Source organism: Sceloporus undulatus, chromosome 1, assembly GCF_019175285.1.
Source record: "Sceloporus undulatus isolate JIND9_A2432 ecotype Alabama chromosome 1, SceUnd_v1.1, whole genome shotgun sequence".
NCBI classification, from domain to species: Eukaryota; Metazoa; Chordata; class Lepidosauria; order Squamata; family Phrynosomatidae; genus Sceloporus; species Sceloporus undulatus.
The window spans coordinates 255111839-255129219 of NC_056522.1; the positions used below are offsets into that span (position 1 = coordinate 255111839).

The following is a 17381-nucleotide window of genomic DNA, read 5'->3' on the forward strand; positions in this document are numbered from 1 at the left end:
CAGGCTGACCAGCATTGGAAGCCTGGCAAGCCTGTGTAGTTAGCAAGATTAAAAACCCTGTTAGATTATGGCTGAATCTGCACTGAGAAATAATGCAGTCTGACACTGCCTTGTCTGTCCTGGCTCAGTGCTACAAAATTCTGGAATTTTCAGTTTTGTGAGATATTTAGCCTTCTCTGTCAGATCTTTCATAGGTGCTCTTCCATATCCCAGTTTTCATCTGATTTCTTGATTGCAGTCTCCATTCTGATCAATAGTTGCCATAACAAACTACAAATCCCAGGATTCCATAGCATTAAACCATGGCAATGAAAGCAATGTCAAACAGCATTATTTCTGCAGTGTAGATGCAGCCTGAGTCTTCTACCCTGGACCAAGAAGGGGAACTTTCTTTTCATGACTTAGAACACTGTTGCGCTGATCTTTGGATGTTTACAGTCATTCTCAATATTCATTCATTCATTCATTCATTCATTCATCTGCATGCAAATAGCCCAGTTAGTAATGGCGAGGAAGCATGCTGGACTGTTTCCAGTGAGTTTCCAGGGGGCCCAGTCTGCCATTCAGTATGCTGGACTCTATTTTTTTTTCTTCAAATGGAACCACTGTCAGGAGATTAACCCATCCTGCCATTCCAAGCCATGACATAGCAACACTCTAGGGAAGCTGGTACATCTCTAATGAAGTGCTCACATTGAAGAGATAAACCCCAGGAGTGAAGCCCTAACCACAGATAAGAATGGCTGGCATCAGCTGTTCCTAGAAAATGTCCTGTGACAAACAGCTGTGCAGAGACTCCTTTGATAACACTTTACTGACTGCTGACAACTCTTCACATCCAGTACCTCACATATACTCTTGAGCATGCCCCATCTGTACACCCACCCTCCTCCCTGTGCAGCCCCCTAACTAAGCCAGGCCTACAGAACCTGCAACCAGCAACCTATCCCACCAGCCATGCATAGTGATCCACTGGGGCTTCCTAAAGCTCAATGGGACCTTTTGCTTGCCTTAGAATACCAAACACACACACACACACACGAAACAAAACATTGTGAAGCATTTGGCTGGCAGCAGTGCAGGCTTGGTGGGGTGTGTTTGGCTTGGGAAGATTACAAACATGAAGTCCTGCCACATGGCTGTTGGTATTAAGTCCAAGGTATATTTCTACTCCAACAACCCCTCCCTCTCCATTATTCTCCCCTGATCATATACCTGTTTGGTTGGCTGTTTGATTGGCAACTGACACACAGAGATCCTGGAAGTAGCCCAAGTCCTTGAGAACAAAGACCAATGATGCCCATCCAAAGATGACACCTGCGAAGCACATGCACTCCACCAGACCTGAGATGAATGTGGCCAAGCGTTTGGCCATTCCTGAACCCCGGTGTTCCATGGCATCTGGGGCACTTCCCTTCTGATCCTGAGGCAATTCGTCTTCTGAACCTGCAGTCAGAAGAAATAAAATGCAAAATCAATGAAGTTACGTGTCATTTTGGAAACCTCAGCAAGACGTATCAGAGTTTTTCTACAATTTGGTAACTCATATACTTCTGGGTGGAACATGGTGGTCACTTTAAACAGATAAAATTATTTTCCAGCATTGAAATGGCACACAGTTCCCTCTGGGTTGGAATGTGTACAGACTCATACAGAAACATCCGGGGCAGTGCTAGAGATAGGGCTGACTGGGTTTCACAGTGCTTTGAAAACTTTCCTCTCTTTTTCTTTTTTGGATGATGACTAGAATCCCCTCCAGCCAGCATGGCTTCTAGCAGTTGAAGTCCAAAAAATTAATGCTTCCAAGGTCTAAACCAAGGCTCCACATTATACCAATTCGGCAGTGACAGCATTTATTAATCCTTTGCCAACTCACTGTTCAGCTGTTTTTAAAATGACCCAGTTTCTCTGTTCTCCTCCTATTGTTGTTGCTGAGTGCCTCCAAGCTCTTTCTGATTTACAGCAATCCTAATGCAAACCTGTCACAGGGTTTTCTTGGTAAGATTTGTTCAGAGGCTGAGAGAATGGGACTTGTTCAAGGTCACCCAGTGGGTTTCCACGTGAGTGGGGATTCAGCTCCTAGTCTCCAAAGTCATAGTCCAATGCTCATACCTTTACAACAAGCTGGCTCTCAGGTGACTTCAGTTGCTGAGTTCAAAGGCAAAAACCGTTGACACTCAATTAACTCAGCAGGAAGTAGTGAAGCAGAATATTCACTATAGGCTTGGGCAAAAGCCAACTGCTGCAGCTTCTTCTGGCTTGTTATTCAACATTAACAGCTTTTGCCATCCTGATTACACTCTAATCTGCTTGAGGACTGTATACTATGATGTTTCCTGGTTTTCATCTGCATTAGATGTTAGAGGGTATGCCATATTTATTTCCCAGACCCCTGGCTGTTCCCTTTGGTCTCCTTCCTCCTGCTACAACCCCTCCCATACCAATTTCTCATTTGATTGTGATTTCCTGGATTTCAGTTAAGACTCCAGAGGGCCTACACTGCTGCTTAGCTAGATATTCTGTAACAAGCTCCAGAATGGACACCAGCCATCCAGATATTGAGATGGGGCATGTGGGGAGAGGCTATGTTATACAGACCTCCCCTAGTCGCATAGATTTCGTCACCAGACTTTACTATATCTTGCAAACTTTTACCTCATCTCTTTACCCCATAGTGTTCCTACAGCATGCCCACCACCCTCCAGGCAGCTCCAGTTCTCCTGCCCATTGCTGAATGAAGCCATTGGTAGCAAAAAAAGGAAAAAGGCTGGTGAATATGCATTATTTCCATGCTGATCTCAGAAGTATACAAGTGTAAATATTGTTCATCCAGGGAGTATAGGTTCCTTTGAGTCCCTTGCTTCTTCTTTGCAGCTCCATTACAATAATGACCAGAGGTAATTTTGATAGAGCACAGCTTTCAGCTTTTAAAGCTCACAGTTTTCTTCATCTGGGAAAGATGGTTTTTTAAAAAAGCTATTCTTTTACGGCCTTTGCTTCCAGTCAGCTCATTGACATGGAATGCAGGGTGGGGCGGGTTTGAGCCCAATTACTTTTTCTGCAGAACTTTCCTCCAGAATAATATCATTCAAAGTGGTGGTCCATGGGCCAGTGCCAGTTCACAAGCTATTGACTGCCCTTCTAAAGCAAATTTCCAAGAAAGAACTAGATGTAGCCAGTTGGCACACATGGTGCCAGTCCATGGCACACTGGGGGAAGATTTTTTTTAAAAACCACCCCTGCCATTCCCCCACATCAGGCAGCTTAAGTGCTATTACTTTCCTTCTCCTACATGCTTTTTAACCCTTTGCCTATGACCTTCAAAGTCACGCATGATGTATTTTGCATCTTTTTGGTTGATTATAGGTGGGCTGACTCAGTTAAAGAAGCCACAGCCCTGATTTTGCAAGACTGAACAGGACTATAGTATTAATAATATGGTGTCATAGAGCTCCCTTACTCATAGGGTCACTACAGATCAAAGCCAAACTGACACAATTGATAACAAGATAAAAGAATTATTACAATATGGATATAAAATGAGGAAGATCACTCCCTTCTCTCTCTTCCTATTTAACCAGCAAGTAAGGAGGGGACAAGTAAGCCACTCTTGCCAGAGGTCTTAACTGATTGCTTGCAGAGGGTTTTTGAAAGTAGACAGAGGACCACCGCAAAGCTTGTAAATGCTAATTTTTAGACTCCAGTTTCCCATGTTGGTCAAAAGATTCTGGATGTTGTAGTCCAAAAGAGTAACTTTTTCAGGCCTGGGGCATAGTTTGCCTCTTCTGCTTTAGAATTTTGGCTGTACAGATACTTTCCTTATCCTGACCATAGAAGGGCTAAAATGGTGTACAATTGTTGTTATATACCTTCAAATCATGTCCAACTTATGACAATTTTAAGTGAACCCTATCATAGTGTTTTCTTAGTAATATTTATTCAGAGGAGATTTGCCATTGCCTTCCTTGGAGGTTGAAAGAGTGTGATTGTCCACAGTCGCGCAGTAGGTTTCCATGTCTGACTGGGGATTTGAACCCTGGTCTCTCAGAGTTATAGTTCAACACTCAACCCACTACACCATGCCTGCTCTATCATAATGTGGTCCTCTTTTATCCTGCTGTGATACAAATCAATATGAAAAATAGCTAACTTATCCAAGACCATCCAGCACATCTCAAATAAGTTGATTTTCTTTCTATGTTTTTTTAAAAACTGTCCAGCTCTCTCAACTGTACATGGTGATGGGGAATAAAATGGCTTGGATTATCCTAACTTTAATGTCTCTACACTTTATAGAGGGAGACCACACACCAGATGGCTGGACTCTATTAGGGAGGTCTGGAGGACTTAAGCAAAGCAGTGGAGGATAGGGAGTCTTGGAGATGTCTCATTCACAGGGTTGCCATGAGTCAAGATCAACTCAATAGTAGTTAACAACAGCAAACTAGCGCTTTCATAGGTGCTCTTCCATATCCCAGTGTTCTTCTGATTTCTTGATTGCAGTCTCCATTCTGATCAATAGTTGAACCAAGGTATGGAAACTCTTTGCTTATTTAAATTTTCTCATTGTCTAGGATGAATTCTTGTATATCTTGCATGGTGTGTGTGTGTGTGTGTGTGTGTTTTAATTATCATCACTATTCCAACCTTGGCACTTTCCTCCTTGACTTTCTTCAGTAATTTCTCCAGGTCTTTATTTGTTTCTGCTAGTAGTATTGTGTCATCTGATTGCTTACAGATCAACCTTAGGTTGGTCTTAGGTTGTTAATGTATACAGTAGAACAGTGGTCCCCAAACTGTGCCCTTTAAGAGATTTTGGACTTCAGCTCCCAGAAGCCTCAACTATGTTGGGCAATAATCTGGAATGCTGGGGGCTGAAGTGCAAAATCACTTAAAGGGCACAGTTTGGGGACCACTGCATAAGCACAATACAAAACCCACTTGTGGTAATGACTTTACTAGAGGGTTTGTACACAAGACATTCTGTAGATTGGTGGTTTTGCCCTGCCAAACTGAGGAGCTGCTACATTGCTACCATCTGCAATTGTTTTATACGATAATGGTAACAAAACACTTTAATAAATTTTGGCTTAGAACCAGAGATGTATTTTATGAGCAGAAAGGAATGACTACTTGTGTGAAGCAGTCTTGCTGGGTTCTCACAGTTTCATCATTCTGCTATAGCTCAGCTACTGCACCATCACACACCATTCCTACAGGATCCCTGAACCCTCTGGAACAACAGGAGGATAGAAGCATAAGGGGCTGTACCTGGAGATGGGGGACACAAAAAAGCACCACTGTCCAAGTGGAACACCAATCCTCTGTTTATGTATCTAACATTTTATTTAAAAAATAAGTTGGTCTCTGCTTACACCACAAAGTCAAACAAAGCTGTAGAAATCAATTAAGAACATCTGCAATGGAATTTCTGTCTACTATGGATCCCTTTAGAGTATTTTTTAAAGTTTTCCATAACAAAGAAAGAAAAGAAGAAAACGGATGCAGTATATTGGTATAGTATAGTATGTTACAGTATAGTATAATGACCTGAGAAGCCCTTGATCAAATCTCAGCTCAACCAGAAATGCAGACGTCTGCCTTAGGCAACCTATCATCCTCTTTTTCTCAGTACTGCAAAACTGGATAATCCTGCTAACCTACCTTTCAGAGCTGTTATAATGACCTCTGTGAACATTCAAGAGACTATTGTAATATACTAATAATAACAAAAAGAGGGTATGTGGCCCGAGCAGAAAGAAATGTCATGTTATATGCTTGTTACATGACATGAAATGGGAACCAGTATGCCACAGTAGTTCAAGTATTAGATTATGAAACCAGGGTATGAATCCCCCCTTGGCCATGGGAACCCACTTGGTGACCTTGAGTAAGTCACACACTCTCAGCCTCAGAAAACCCATGACAGGGTCACCTTAGGATTGCCAAAATCAGAAACAACTTGAAGGCACACAAAACAAAAATGTCATGGAAACACAGTACTATAAACTAGCATGGCAGATGTCACATGAGATGGTCACACCACCTGTCCCATGTGCCACTTCTCAGTACATATGTATGTAATGAGATATGTAGCTATGCAGTCACCAATCACAACAAAGTATTTGTGCAGGCTTCACTCTTTTTTCCTGTACCACAGAGGTACTTTGCATGGGGAAATGAATAGGTCATCAGACAGCAACACAATCAGATTTCTCTCTGGTGCATCATGTACTGAATGGGTAGCTTTTTGAATTTTATATGTTTCAAGCAAGAAAAGATATCATCAGCTATAGTTACAGCTGCAATTTATTTATACAGCACTATCAGCATATACTGCTATTTACGAAGTAGTCCCAGGCTGAAGATACAGATCCTCTGCCCTGAAGAACTTATCATTGGTGGGGTTGATACAAAATGGAAGAGGAAAGAATGGGGCAAGGGCAAGATGCCATGTATATAAGCCTGTGCAGTTACACGTGATAATTCATTACCCAAATGATGGCTGCTAAACAGGAATGCACCCTCTCAAACTCCCTCCAATCTTCACAGATTCACATCCCACCATCTGCTCAACTGAAGACACCCAACTTTCTGTCAATCACCTATCCTCCTGCTTGACATGTGCCTATGCCACCACTTGCCCCCTCGCTATCTATGCCTCTACCATCATCCTATCTTTTGCTGGCAAGCTCGTCACCATGGTATTGCTTCAGCACTGTATAATATGCAGAGGATGAGGTTTTGTCTTTAGTTACTGTGGTGGGTTGTAGATGGATAGATAGTCAGGGGTCTCTCTCTCTCTCTGCAGTATATGTGTGTGTGTGCGCGCGCGCATGTGCATGCATGTAGAGGGGTATGTTAGATTGTATAACCTTCATAGCTACAGCTTAGTCTGTGAATCATTAATCACACATTCTTTTAATAAAAACCTGTTCCCTCTCAGCTGTGGGTGGTGGTAAATGTTAAAAATAATGTTCTGCATTTCTGGAACCTGTTCAATCCACAGCCCTTCCAACATGTTCCACTTATATTAACTACCCAAAGCCTTGCTTCAATGGCTGGAAAACAAACACCACCAATACTGGGGCCCAACTTCACAGGACTTAGACTCTCTTAGTTCCAAATACTCTGATCACAAATATGACTTCAAGATTTTCATCTGCTACAAACTACAAATCAGAGGCAGATCCCCTTTTGGAAACAAAACCATGCTATAAGTTTTCTGGATTCAGGGGGGAATTGTCCAGGCTAGGGAAAAAGTCCATCTTCTACTGGAAGAATTGAAATATATAGTTGTGCTAGTCTGTAGAATCAGCATGTAAAGAGATCTTGTAGCACCTTTGACACTAACTCTCAAGATCTACAAGATCTCTCTACATACATCTTCTACTGGAAATGTACTACGATGGAATTAATCAATGGGTTCTTTCCACAACTGCTCCATTCATTTCAAATGAAAAGTTCATGCTCTCAACTGTCTCTTGTCATTTCTCTGAACACAGGTCAGAGTCCACAGGTGGAATGGTATGGCCCTCCAGGCATTGTTGCACAGCTAATAATAGTAAGGATGCTGATAGTTGTAGTTCTGTCCTACTAGTCAGAATCTAACAACCACAGTACAGTCACTCCTTTAGCAGGATCAACTAGAACATTACAAAACTTTTGACCTGTTCTGATTTTCTAACAGCAAAGAACTGCTACCTTTTCCTACTGTAATCTGACATTGAGTTTCTTACCTAAGCCCAGTACCTGAATTCCCTCCTTTCCTCCTTCCTAGCACTTCCTTTCTGTGTCTTGGTATACAAAACCATCTAGTCATTGAGCCCCGTTTTTCCTCTTTGACAATCCTTCTTCATTTTTCTGAGTCACTCTGTTGAGATCCCTAATCCACTACTCTCTGCAGAATCTAGTTTCTCTTTGCCTTATTTGTCTAATTCCAAAATTCTTTACTCTGTAGCTATGCTCTGGACACCACCCAGAGAGAAAGGAGAGGTATAAATATATTGCTGACCTACCCATGTCAGGATCAGTTCAGTTTTCCACAAGCCACTCTCGGACAGGATCCGGAAGGCAGAGAGAAACAGCTTTTCCAGCTAAAGTGGCAATGCAACAGGAAGCCAGATATTTGGCCTGGACCATGTCTGGCTTCGGCTAGCTGTCAAATATAGCAGGAAACACCCACAGAACCTCTCCTTCTTTATGCCTCCTCCCTCCCAAGAGGAAGGAAAAAGATGTTGCAAGGGCAAAAGATGTGGTGAGGAAACCTATGTCAGCTCCACAAATGTATTCTAGTAAATGCAGTGAGACCAAGAATGTATGAGAAACATGTGTCATATGAGTGTGCGTATGTTTAATTTTTGCATTGCATTCCTCTGAAATGGCAGGCATACATTACATTTTGGAAATTGTCACATTTCAGAACTTTGAAAAACATGGCCAATCAAAATCTGCATATTTTAAAAGTATGTGTAGAAAAAATTTCAAACCTGTGTACAAACATACTTCAAGAAATGGCTACTCATTTTTAAAAAATAAATAAAAGAATATACCATTCAGAAAATATCTCTCCCTCAAATGGGGAGGACATTTCTGAAAACAAAAATGCCACACCACTCAGAAATAACATGGACCAGGTACCGAGGTAGGAAAAGAAGTCTATGGAAAATTAATTGACTTGATGAACACATCCCTAACGGATATGTTGCTGTGTACACTGATACATATTCACTAATACAATCACATATGCAGATGTTCTCTGTGTTCTAGCTCCTTTCACACATCATTTTCTTTTTATGTGAGTCCTCGCCATTGCTCAAGGCTGATGCAAGTGCTTATTTTACTGCAGCTACATAGCAGCTTCCTAACCCTTGTGATGAATTAAATACAGGTGATGCATTTCGCAAGTGTTGGTTACAGTTTGATCCACACTTGATTTTTATCTCTCCAAAAGAAAAACATCATGAGTGAACTGATCACTGAACTGACTGTAGTGCCAGTGTTCTGAACTCTTATTTATTTATTTATTTATTGGATTTACATTCTGCCTTTCTCCCAAAATGGGATTCAAAATGTGTGAAAGGGATCTGAATGTTTGTGGCATGCATAAGGCATACCTCCATCTCCCACTGACAACACTTCAAAGATGAAAATAGAGAAATACTTACAAGACCCCCATCCTCACGTGGATGAGACCACAGCTTCACAGAGCATGAAATGGCATCTGGGACATAAAATGGAGCCTTTGTGTCCATGCCCATGAATTTACATGGATGTGCTCAAGAAGTATCAGTTCCCCCCTCCTTCCACCATACGCCACATACATATGGCTCAGAGATGGTGACTTCTAGAGAGCCAAGATAGGAAGCTGAAAGTTGAAGAATGGGAAATCCAGAAAATCACACTAACCAACTTTCTAAAAAGTTATTCCCCAAAGGAAAAAAAGTGAACTTACCAGTAAGAACACAGATTAGAAAAAAGAGTCCATCACCACTAAATTAACACAGTTGGGGCACACGCGGGGTTCTCTCAGCAGCACCTCAACTGCACCAATTTAGGATGACAGGCTGGGTTCCCACATAAGAAAATATGACTTCAAGGCACAATTAAAAAAAATTAAAATAATATTTCCCCCTAGCCCTTTCTCTTCAATCCCTGTCCCTACAGAGAAATGCCCCTGACATCTGAAATATGCAGCATAAACAGATGATTCCAGACTTGTACTCCATGCACCAGAGTGAGTGTGTATCTCCCAACCCCTTATCTGAGCTTCCAGACCAGTGGACTAGGAGGAGAGGCTGGCAGCCCATTATCTACTGGTGGGTAACCACAAAATATCTCACAGCCAGAGGCAGTCTTTCACCTTTGTTTACAGAGTTATGTCTCTGGAACATTTGACTTCTGTTTTACTGATTAATGGCAGCAAGACATCCCTAAGAAGAGACTTAAGGAGCTGGGTATGTTTAGCCTGCAGAAGAGACAATTAAGAGGTGATATGATAGCCTTGTTAAAGTATTTGAGGGGGGAGGGTCATATTGAGGATGGAGCAAGCTTGTTTTCTGCTGTTCTAGAGAATAGGACCCAGAACAATGGATCCAAGCTAAAGGAAAAGAGATTCCACCTCAACATTAGGAGGAACTTCCTGACAGGGAGAGCTGTTCAACAGTGGAACACGCTCCCTTGGAGAGTGGTGGAGTCTCCATCTTCAGAGGTCTTTAAACAGAGGTTGGATGACCATCTGTTGGGGATGCTTTGTGGGTTCCTGCATGGCAGGGGGTTGGACTGGATGGCCCTTGTGGTCTCTTCCAACTCTACGATTCTATGATACGCACAGGTGTTTCTCATACAATAGTTCAAAAAAAGGATGGCACACTTGGAGGGATAAACCTTCCCTCTAGCAGGTATGAGCTGAGGACACATCTGTATTTTCTCCCAAAGCTTGGAAAAGTTTCTTTTCTGGACTTCAACATGCAGAATCCACTTGCCATGCTGACTGGTAGAAGCTGAGAATTACTGAGTATTTTTTTCCAAGTTATGATTGAATAATATCAGATTTACTTGAATAGGAAAGCAAGACATCAGCTCCACATCTGGTAAAGCCTATCATTTGGTAAATAATGTGTCTTTTCCCACTTCTGCCAAAGTGTGAGGAAATCCAATTGTGTTTCTGAACACCTGCAGAGAACACCACACTCACCACTGACTAACATAATCCAAGTGTTATGACAGATATGCTCTCTTTGAAAACTCTGCATACCAGCAAAATTACCCCCCAGCATACACAACACCCCAAATCCCCCTCTCCTATGACATAATCACTTAATATGAGCCAGAAATTACTAAAATTAAGCTCTTTTAATATGACAGATTATGTCATAGCAATGATGTGTCTCTGTGCATGTGCAGAGTATAGTTCATCATATCTGCCTTCCCCACAGAAAATTCACAATTTTCATTTTTGAACTCAGAAAGTAGTTTCCTTTCTTAACAGAAGAGTGGCATTTTGCTCTTAGGTATGAGTGATATCCCATCCCAGACAAGCTGAGAACATAATTTTGGAGATGTAATAGAGACCAAGAAAAGATTTTTAAGTTATTCTGTGAAGATAATAAACTATATAATGCGCAAACAGTTAAGCAATGGGTACTCCATCCTATTGGGACTGGCTTTATCTTGAAGAAGTGACTGCATAGGGCCATGTAGAAAGAGTGGGGGGACATCACAGTCTTTCACTTTGTGAGGGAAAGTTTAGTGCGAGTCTGAGTCTTTCAGGGAGAAGCCACAATGACCCTTATTTTTCAAGACATGATCATCACAGAGATCTGTCTTTCCCTTTCCTTCTCCTTCATCTTCACTGTCACCTTTATCTGCTCCTTCTCCAAGGACAGACACCAACTGACAAGGTCACTATCACTGTAAGCAGATCATGAATATTTTCCAGATAGTACCTCAGCCTCCACAGAACCTACACAAATTCCAAGTCTTATAAAGAAGAAAACAAGAAAATAAAATTTTCTATGATACTGGGCAGGTCAACATAGAAGGTAATGAAAATTTGTTTTCGCTAAATAAACAGACAGCAGGTTAATTGTCCTACTTTGCATCCCACACCTCCCTACCAAGAATTCAATGATTTTCACACTTCCTTCATTACTGTGCAGGTGGTCCACCCCCTTCTGTGTTAAGGGTTCTACAGAAAATGGTAAGCAAGTTTTAGGACACAAAACAAAAGGTATAATTACACTCAACGTGTGCTGCTATGGTATATAAAAGAGAAAGTATGGGGCACAGCCTGATCCCACTTACTGGAAGTGCTTTCTGTCTACAGAGAGCAGCACTCTTCTCATATACAGAACCCTAAAGGGATGGAAGCTTGCGTGAACCTCAACAGACTTCATTTCAGCCACCACCAACACCTCTATAACACCAGAGATGTATTGTACCTACAGTGCTTTGCATCTGCCATCATGCAGCCTAGTTTCAATCTTCTTGTCTTTGCTGAACATCATTAGGTAAATGTCACAGGCTGAGTGTCCACATCAGAACAGCCATTAGCACTGCTCCCCGACCAGGCATGACAGTTCTCCTGCTGCTGCCGCTGCTTATAATTAGAAAGACCTTTTAATCTCTGACAAGACTTTGCACTTTCTTCTTGTTTGTTTAACTTCCTTAATGCACCTGTAATGTGGGCACATTACTGCACGGACTTGTGAAATGTCCACTTAATTATGGCAAAGTAGTCGCATTTCACCACTAAAGATTAACTTTGGCCAAGAACTGTCACTTTCTTGGTAAGTTCAGATTTCTGTTCACTGCTCCACTGACTGTGTGTGTGTGATTATTTACACCAGCCATGGCAGCCTTTGTATGTCATACTTTATTGTGTGTGCCTTCAAATTGCCTGTTGACTTATGACCCCATGAATCTCACAGGGTCTTCGTAAGCAAGCAGATGTAGTTTTGTCAGTTCCTTCCTCTGAAATCTGGTCTAAAGCACCTGGTATTAATTGGAGCTCTCTCCTCTAAGTACTAATCAAGGATGACCTTGTTTAGCTTCCAAGATCAGATGGGAATTGCTGCCTTTAGGGTATTTAGGCAGAATTATATTTTATTATCATTATCATTAATTATTCTCTTTTCATTTCCATGTTCACCTTCAGCCGTTCACAGGGCAGATCCCCCATCCATACACCTATCCTGATTAATAACTGCCTGAATGGCACAGCAAGTTGACAGCTGTTCTAAAATTTTAAATTGTTCTAAATCATTCTAAATTATTTTACCTGTATGCTGCCCTAGGATTTTGTTATATAGGATAGCATATAAATATTTTATAAATAAATAAATAAATGTGCTTCTGCTGGAGACAGGTGATATTTTTCTCAGGGCTAGAAGTGAAGATGGGGATCTTTGTCTGGAGCATTTTCATCTTGATTCTCAACCAAAAATACTCCTAGAGAGGATTGCATGTAACCAATAAAGACAAGTTCTGCTCACAAACTTACCATCTGAAAAGCCATCAAAGAGGGATCGGGAAGAAAGAGGAGAGGTAAAAACTCTTTCAGGAAGTGGAATGAGGCAAACTCATCTCTCTCTGCTCCAGCCTTCTGAAATGACTGGCAGTAGTAACAGATGAGCAGAATGTCTTCAGAGAGCTGATGTTTCAGGAGCCCTGGTCAAATGACCCTGCTTCCAATTTCATCTCATTCTGATTGCTTGTGTTACACATACACTCATTTTCCCCTGTCCACCCTCACCCTCACCCTCTCAGTACATCTTGGTTCGATAGTGGTTTGGTAGTGTTCCAAAACAGCCAAAGCTCATTTGACCAGTTTCAGATCTGTTATTACTGATTATTTCTTTCCTATCCAGTCTTTCCTTCAAGAAATTGAATGAAGCATGCATGCATCTTTCCCGTATTACACACCCCAAACTTGGACATTTCACAATTACACTGCAGAAAGAATAGAGAAAGAGTGACTGGTTCAAGGTCACGAAGAGCCCTTTCACATTCCATGGTTATATTTCTATGATTCCATTTTAACTATCATAACTATCAAAACCCTGTGTGACCCTGGGGTTTGTATTTTGGGGAAGCAGAGGAACACACTGGCTGAGGATCCAAAATGCCCTCCCAACTGCCAGTCCCAGGATCCCACTGAATAAATCAAAACAGTTAAAGTGGAATCATAGTACAATAACTGTGTAGTGTGAAAGGGCCTTCAGTTAGTTTCATGGTTGAGAAAGGAATTGAAAATATAGTGCCCCACACCACAATATTAAATATACAGTATATCAATTAAGATATATTGTATAGATATACTTATATAAAAATGCAAAGATTATGGTAGCATGGATGGAATAGTGTACACTGTCAAATTGTTATGCATGTCTATTTTCTACTGTAACATTCTGCTGGGGGCACTGTTTTCTAGTATTGCATTAGACTCCTCTTTTTGTACTTCATAGAGCAGTGTGTACAATGCTACTTTTCTGTAAGCAACTGGGTGCTAGGAACATTCCTTTTTAATCAGTGTTATTAGAAGACTGCTTTGTAATGAGTGGGGCTTTTAACATTAGTTGTGTCTTCCTAGTCTTGGTACATTATCCCAGCATCTCCAGATGTGTTAGGCTACAATTTCCATCATTTTGGCCTCACCTGGGGATTGTGGAAATTACAATCAAAAGTATCCGGAAAACACCAACATGGAGAAAGCTTTTCTATCTGTTACACCACACTGGGTCTTAACTTAGATCATTTGTGATTCATCAGTTAGAGGTCACACCACCAGCCATATATACCAACTCCTGAAGGAATTGCTGCTTGCCTGGAGCAATGAAAACTCTGATCTTATCAAGCAAAAGTGCTCTGCAAAGCCCAAGTGGTGGACTGCACCTGAGTCATAAATATTTGTGCAGGTCTGTCATAAAATCTATGGCCAGCCTTGCAGTCTACTGTTATCTAGGACAAATTCCTGTAGTTCTTCTATGGTCATTATTTTTGTTTTCTTAATATTCAGCATTAAGGCTACCTAAGCACTTTCTTGCTTTTCTTTAGGTCTTCGTTGTTTTGTGCTGTTCCATGTCTTTGTTGTTTTCTGCTAGTAGTATGTTGTCATCTGCGTATCTTAGGTTGTTAATGTTTCTTTCTCCAATCTTCACTCCTCCTGCCTTTGCACTGTGTATGATATTTTCTGCATAAATGTTGAACAAATAGGGTGATAGAATGCACCCTTGCCTGGCCCCATTCTGTTTGTCCATATTCAGTTCTGATTGCAGCTTCTTGTACTGAGTACAAGTTATGCATCAGGACAATCAGATAAAGCAAAGTTATTTCTCTAAAGCAAGCCTTAACTTTTCATAATCTATGAAGTCAAATAGTTTACTGCAGTCAATAAAGCACATGCTGATTTTCTTCTGGAATTTGCTTGTGCACTCTACTATCCATCGTATGTTTACAATGTGATCCCTAGTGCCTCTTCCTTTCCTGAAATCTACTTGCAACTCTAGGATCTTTTCATCATGGTAGTGTATTACATTCTTTTTCTCAGGAAAAGAAAAATGGTCTCAGGATTTTGGTGAAACAGTGCAGTTGGAAGAAGGGGGGAGGATATGGCAAAAAACCTTTGAAATACACCCTAAATTACGATATGAAGGAAAATTTCTGTAAAATGCAGTTTAGATGGTACCTTACACCAGATACACTTGGAAAATGTCCATAATAGATGCTGGAAGTGTAAAGAGGAGAAGGGTACCATGCATCATATCTGGTGGTAATGTAAAAGAACCAAACTGTTTTGTTCCAGAATACATAGAGCAATAACTAAAATTATAGGACTTAATCTTTAAAAAGAGCCTAAAATGTATCTCCCAGAGATAATAGATTATAATAGATGAAGAAATACAGTGCGCCCGCGCCATACGCGGCCTTGAGCATACGCGCTCAAGCCGCGGGGTGTGCGCGGGGTGGCGCGTCCCAATCAATTGAATAGGTGCGCGCGCCCGTTGCGCCCTGCGCACGCCCGCACCACCACGCACGAGCCTTACGCGACGGGATACGGAACGGATCCCCCGCGTAAGGCGAGGACGCACTGTATAAACAATATGGAAAATATTGTTTTACATGATAATTGGAGCCAGAATGACCTATGCACAAAGAAAAAATGGAAAGAAGAAAAAAAGTCTAGATATGTCTGAATGGCTATGGGAAATATTTGACAATATTGAAATATATAAGTTAACTTGTTTGATCAGGAATGGATCATTACACAAATATTTGTTAGGAACTTTGGAATACTTAAAGTCAATCTGGACACACACGACATGGCAAGGAATATAAGATATATTTCTTACTCTTAAGAGTATAAGAAATTGAAGAATGTGTTTGTATGGTACATAAGTTTGGAATAATATAAAGATGGGTTTCTCTTTTCCTTTTAAGAAAATTAATATAACGAAGATAAGCTAGATGTTTATTAAATAATATGATGAGTAGTAATAAAAGTGATTGATAATTGGACAGTAATCAACTATAAGGTAGTGATTAGGAAGTCTTTTTTATTGCTTTATTGTAATTTTATAGTAAACTCTATATGTTTTGTTGTTTATTTACTTTGTTATTGTAATGTCTACATGTTTATTTGATTAGAAGTGATATTATAATAGTTATATTAATTTTATTTATATGTGTACGCTTTTTTGCATTCACTGTGTAGTTATATGTTTACATATCTATGTGTTTAAGGGGCGAAAAGAGAATTATTATTATTATTATTATTATTATTATTATTATTATTACTATCAGCCTCTCCCCACGGATTGAGATGGGGAACAACAACAATTAACAAACATACTACATCAATTAAAACATATTGATTAAAATACACATCAATTTAAAAGGTCATGCATACAATTTAAAAGGACAATATATACACATATTAAAACAATTCAATGTTCAGAATTTCGGAGGTACTATGTCCAAAATGGATACCCAAACAGTGGCTTGCCACTATAGGCTTGGGTGTAAAGTTTGAGTCTGCCTATGAATAGAGACCAGAGATTTAAGGAAGGTGGGACCTCATGGGCCCAACCTAGCCAACAGGGGGCAGACCAAAGCTATTTAAGCTGTCTTGACCTCTCATCAGCCTCTTTTTGCGAGATTGCACCAGATTGATTGGACGTCATACTCTACTGGTCGATGTGGTGGTGGTTTTAACTTTAGGGTGGCCCTGTTGTCTTGTGTGGTCTTGCCTGTGTTAACATCATTTGTGATTATTTCTATTATTTGTTTACCCCTCTTTTTACATACTCCCCCCCCCCAGCTTGTTTGGGGTCCTTTTCTGTTCGTATTGATATGTTAGTATTTGTATTGGCCTTTTCGTGCCCATTTCTCGCCCATTCCATTTATTTTTTAATTGTGTGGGCACGCCCCTCCTCTCCCTTTCCCATTTGAGGTGTGCTGCCTTGGGCGGCCCTACAGAGGGCTTCTGTTCTCTCACTTACAGTGTGCGCAGGCAACTCCGCAGGTGGCATATCTTTTGATGGTGCTGCCTGAGGGCGGGGCTTCAGCAGGCATCTGTTCGTGCCCTTAGTCTGTTGCTATGGGTTTCGTGGGCACCATTTTGGTTTGAGGCAAGGCAGTTTTGCCGGCGCCATCTTGATTAAGGGGGTGGCAGTTATATATGTAGAACCGGGAGCCATTTTAACTATGGGCAAAACTGACTTTTGGACTCCATGGGTGCCATTTTGATTTAGGGCACTGCAGACATTTTGTTTTCAGGGGTGCAATTTTCTTTAAAAGCACGGTGGCCATTTTGTGTCCTTGGAAGCCATTTTGGACCTGGGAAAATCATGGCAGCCATTTTGTATTTGACTTTTAAATAA

The 17381-nt window shown here is 40.9% G+C and overlaps 1 protein-coding gene across 6 annotated transcripts in view; it reads right to left on the minus strand.

The window, feature by feature from the left end:
* Positions 1-17381, minus strand: part of SLC43A3 (solute carrier family 43 member 3) — a 60737-nt gene that overhangs the window by 27894 nt on the left and 15462 nt on the right. For 3 of the 6 annotated variants that reach the window (XM_042449142.1, XM_042449133.1, XM_042449161.1), the window contains exon 2: positions 1216-1446. In XM_042449142.1, coding sequence (XP_042305076.1) covers positions 1216-1396 — 181 coding nt within the window. In that variant the 5' untranslated portion in view covers positions 1397-1446. Of the gene's footprint in view, positions 1-1215; positions 1447-8018; positions 8113-9167; positions 9187-9454; positions 9639-17381 lie in introns of those variants that run through there. The other 3 variants (XM_042449151.1, XM_042449172.1, XM_042449125.1) reach the window with 3 other exon arrangements.